The sequence below is a fragment of the Myotis brandtii genome, unplaced genomic scaffold, assembly GCF_000412655.1.
Source record: "Myotis brandtii unplaced genomic scaffold, ASM41265v1 scaffold17, whole genome shotgun sequence".
Taxonomy (NCBI): Eukaryota; Metazoa; Chordata; class Mammalia; order Chiroptera; family Vespertilionidae; genus Myotis; species Myotis brandtii.
The window spans coordinates 9622247-9625721 of record NW_005356259.1 but is presented as its reverse complement, the minus strand read 5'-3'; the positions used below and the strand labels follow the sequence as shown (position 1 = coordinate 9625721).

Below are 3475 nucleotides of genomic sequence, written 5' to 3'. Positions count from 1 at the left end.
AGCTCACAAAGACGGCCTCCCTGGCCCCGAGCCCGCAGGCTTCCGTAGCTCCGGCCCTTCCCCACCCCCACAAAGTCCTGGGGTTCCTTCCGCCGGCGGCGAGACCCTCGGTCCTCCCGGCAAGTAGCCGGCGTCCCCGGACTCGGACTCGAGCGAAGGTCCCTGTGAACGCCCAGGGAGAGAGGGTGCCAGGCGAGTTCGGTCGCTATTTAAAGGACCGCCCGCCAGCGGCTCCAAGCGCCTCTTTCGGGCTCTTCCACTCGGAAGGGAAGGAGCGAGGAGCAGGCCAAACGCCGCCCGCCGAGGCCGCGAGCTGCTCACGGCACCCGCGGCTCAGCCAAGCCGTTGTTTTAAACGAGCAATAAAAATGAATTATGACTAAACGCCTTCTAACTTAATGCTTTCGGACGGGGATCCCCGGCAAATACGTAAGAGGATTTTTATTTGTGCATGTGTTCCTGCAATTGATCTCTTTGATGACATTCTCATTCATAGAAAGCGTTTGATTTATGAGCGTAGGACGAATCGCAACCAGCAGAGGCTCAGCCCTGGCTAAACCCGCCGGGGTCCTCGCCAGCCTCCGCCGCCCCCGGGATTTAGGAGGCAACAGGGTGGGGGAAGGTAGGGAGCAAGCCCCTGGAGAAAGATCCCGATTTCATCATAACTTACAAGCCTGCGCTCTTAGGAGCCGGGCTCTTAAACCAACCCGCCCCCACACATGTTGCTCTGCGTTTTCTCACGGTGAGGAGCCGCCTGCACCGAGCTCGGGAAGAGAAGCGCAGACGTGGGGAGACATGAGCCGGGGGGCAACAGAACCACCCAGGAACATACCCCCGTTCACATTTTATTGATATTTCATTGAAAGTGCTTGTACGCTTTCTCTCTCTAGACTACTTAATTGATAACCTAGGGTGCAGAAACACTTGGTTTTCCATCTCAACTTGCTAACCTGACTTCAAAGCTTTAATGCCCCATTATTTGCCATATAAACAGATTTAAGAATGAAATATTGATTTTTCTGACCCTGAAAAAATAATAAAAAGAATCCTCGAATGACTGAACCAGAGGGCTGGAAAGAAGCCTTTCTGAAGTGTATTTTCCAGCCAGTGACCATCATTTTTTTTATGTTGTTGTTGTTTTTTTTCTCCCCCCTCTGTTTTTTAGGACTGTTTGCTGGACCCATCCACAGCTGGGAGACTAATCAGCCATACTGAAAATGTTCGACATTGGTGGGGGAGGGGTGGAATGTAGCTGTTTGAAACAAACGTGTATAAATAAATGAATTGTTGACCTGGAGATTGGTAGCTTGTTCAAGAAAGTCCATGTCCCTGGAGTTGGGGGTTTCTGTAGGCACTTTATTGCTCCACTTTCAAAAGCTTGGGCTGGGCCCAACTCTGAGGCTTCCTCATCCTGTTTCTATGACCAAGTTACATCTATGGCTTGAACCTCTACAATGAAAAAACAAATCCATTCCCCTGAAAGAAAGAAAGAAAGAAAGAAAGAAAGAAAGAAAGAAAGAAAGAAAGACTTCTCAGATGCCCTAACCATTTTCTGGATTTCTTTTCTGATGCCGTCTATTGAAAATTTTGAACATGCCCCCTTAATAAATATATTAAAATTGAAAAAGAAGATGAATTGTGACCAGAATTTTATTTACCAAGTTAGACTAAAAGGAGAAAAAGAAACCATTAGGAGCTTTGAGAAAGGGGGGGAGAAAAAAAAAAAAGAAAGCTGCTTATAGCAAAGGAGAATTTATTCTACCAAAAATACGCATGACAATGCATCCTAATGTAATACAAAAATAAAAAGAAAGTGAAGATACAGTTGTATGGTCACTTTCTTGCAGGCCTCATATATTGCTTTCAGTAAATCACAGAGGGGGTTGTTGGATTAGATTTAAAACAACTAAAACTCCAAAGTAACCTGTAAAAGACGCCTCTGAGACTGGGTCAGGGGCCTTGCTAAACAGAAAATCTCCAACATTTAGAGGAGGAAGAGGGTAAAAAATAAAATAAAAATCAACTCTCAGAATAAAAGAAGGCCAAACCACCTGGTCAAAGGGGTTTTTGTTTTGTGATGCTTTGTTTTGCTTTAATGTTTTTAGTAATTCAGATGCTGCAAGTCAATTGTGGTGAGTGTGTCTGTGAAAAAGTCAAAGCTGTCAGCTGAAATATCTACAGGGCTGTCGAGGGAACCTGGCAAGCTGGGCGAGACTGCATCTGAAAGCTGCAGGCAGGAATCTGTGGAGAAAACGCTGAAGTCCTGCAAAGAGGGGACCTCGAGGGCCTCGGGACTGTCATTGTTTAGGCCCGAGCCACAGTTCTGGCCCATTGTTGACAAGCAGTTGGGAACAGTGGGTGACTGGTGCTGAAAATGTTTCAGATTTTTCTCATTGCTGGTTAAAGGCGAAACGGGGAAACTCGGGGAGTCGCCATTGTGTCCGTTGGGAGCCTGCTGCTGGGAGAGGGCGTTCTGCTGGAAAGTGTAGCCTTCCCTCTCCAGAAGGGCCCCCGAGACGCCCAGGGCTTGCTCGAAGAGCGACTTCTCCTCCTCGTCCTCCTCCACCTTCTCCGAGTCCTCCAGGCTTTTGAATTTCCCCTCGCTGTGCTGGTTCTCCTTGCACTGGGTCTGCCTCTTGTGCTTCATCCTGCGGTTCTGAAACCACACTTTCACTTGTCTCTCAGTCAGATCCAGCAGCGCCGCGATTTCCACCCTCCGGGGTCTGCAGAGGTACTTGTTGAAATGAAATTCTTTCTCCAGTTCCAAAAGCTGCGTGTTGGTGTACGCCGTCCTCAGGCGCCGGGAGCCCCCTCCGCTGCCATCGGCCACTTCCAGGGACTCTGCGGAAAGGGAAACCAACGAGAGACACGCGCACAGTTGGAGGCGGAGGGGTCCGAGTGGGGTTAGTCCACTGGAGAATAAATATAGCAGAAAAGATCAACGGCAACAAAATGGCCGCCCCTGGATGCAGCAGAGCTATTGTGCTGCCTTTCCTGGGAGCCCAGCCCGGGGACACCCCATCTCTCCCACCTCCGCCCGATTCCTGCCTGCAGCTCCCCCCAACCTCTCCATCCGGGAGCAAACTTTATATTAGCCACACCACAATTTATAATTAATGCATCAGCTGCTTAGCTGAGCAAGAGCGATCTATCACTCTTCATTACTGTCAAAAAGCCAAACTCTAGGACAACTAGACAAGAGGAGGTCAGTTCCAACTCAAATAAATCATCCCACATTACACAAGTTAGGGAAAGTTCCTCCCCCCTTCTTAAAAATATATATGTCTCCTTGCGGAGCGCAGGGTGCCTCTTCTCTCCATCAAACCCACTCCTGAGCCCACAGAGGAAGGGAAGGCAGCCAAGCATCTCCTTCTCTCCCAGCCCACGTTCCCCTCCCCCCAGAACCGCTCCCCGGGCAGCCCCGGCGGGGAGCGGGGTCCCGGGACTGGGGGCCAGGTCTGTGCACTGACCTTTGT

The 3475-nt window shown here is 49.7% G+C and overlaps 1 protein-coding gene and 1 long non-coding RNA gene across 4 annotated transcripts in view; one reads left to right on the top strand and one right to left on the bottom strand.

The window, feature by feature from the left end:
- The window catches only part of LOC106725548, a 3686-nt gene extending 2235 nt beyond the window's left edge, over positions 1-1451 (top strand). The window contains exons 1-2 of one of the 3 annotated variants that reach the window (XR_001361432.1): positions 9-428; positions 1165-1451. This is a non-coding gene — a long non-coding RNA (uncharacterized LOC106725548). Of the gene's footprint in view, positions 1-8; positions 429-554; positions 622-1164 lie in introns of those variants that run through there. The other 2 variants (XR_001361433.1, XR_001361434.1) reach the window with 2 other exon arrangements.
- Positions 1452-1735: 284 nt separating this feature from the next.
- The window catches only part of HOXA2 (homeobox A2), a 3055-nt gene continuing 1315 nt past the window's right edge, over positions 1736-3475 (bottom strand). Inside the window, exon 2 of the mRNA XM_014537033.1 lies at positions 1736-2939. Coding sequence (XP_014392519.1) covers positions 2101-2939 — 839 coding nt within the window. The 3' untranslated portion in view covers positions 1736-2100. The remainder of the gene's footprint in view (positions 2940-3475) is intronic.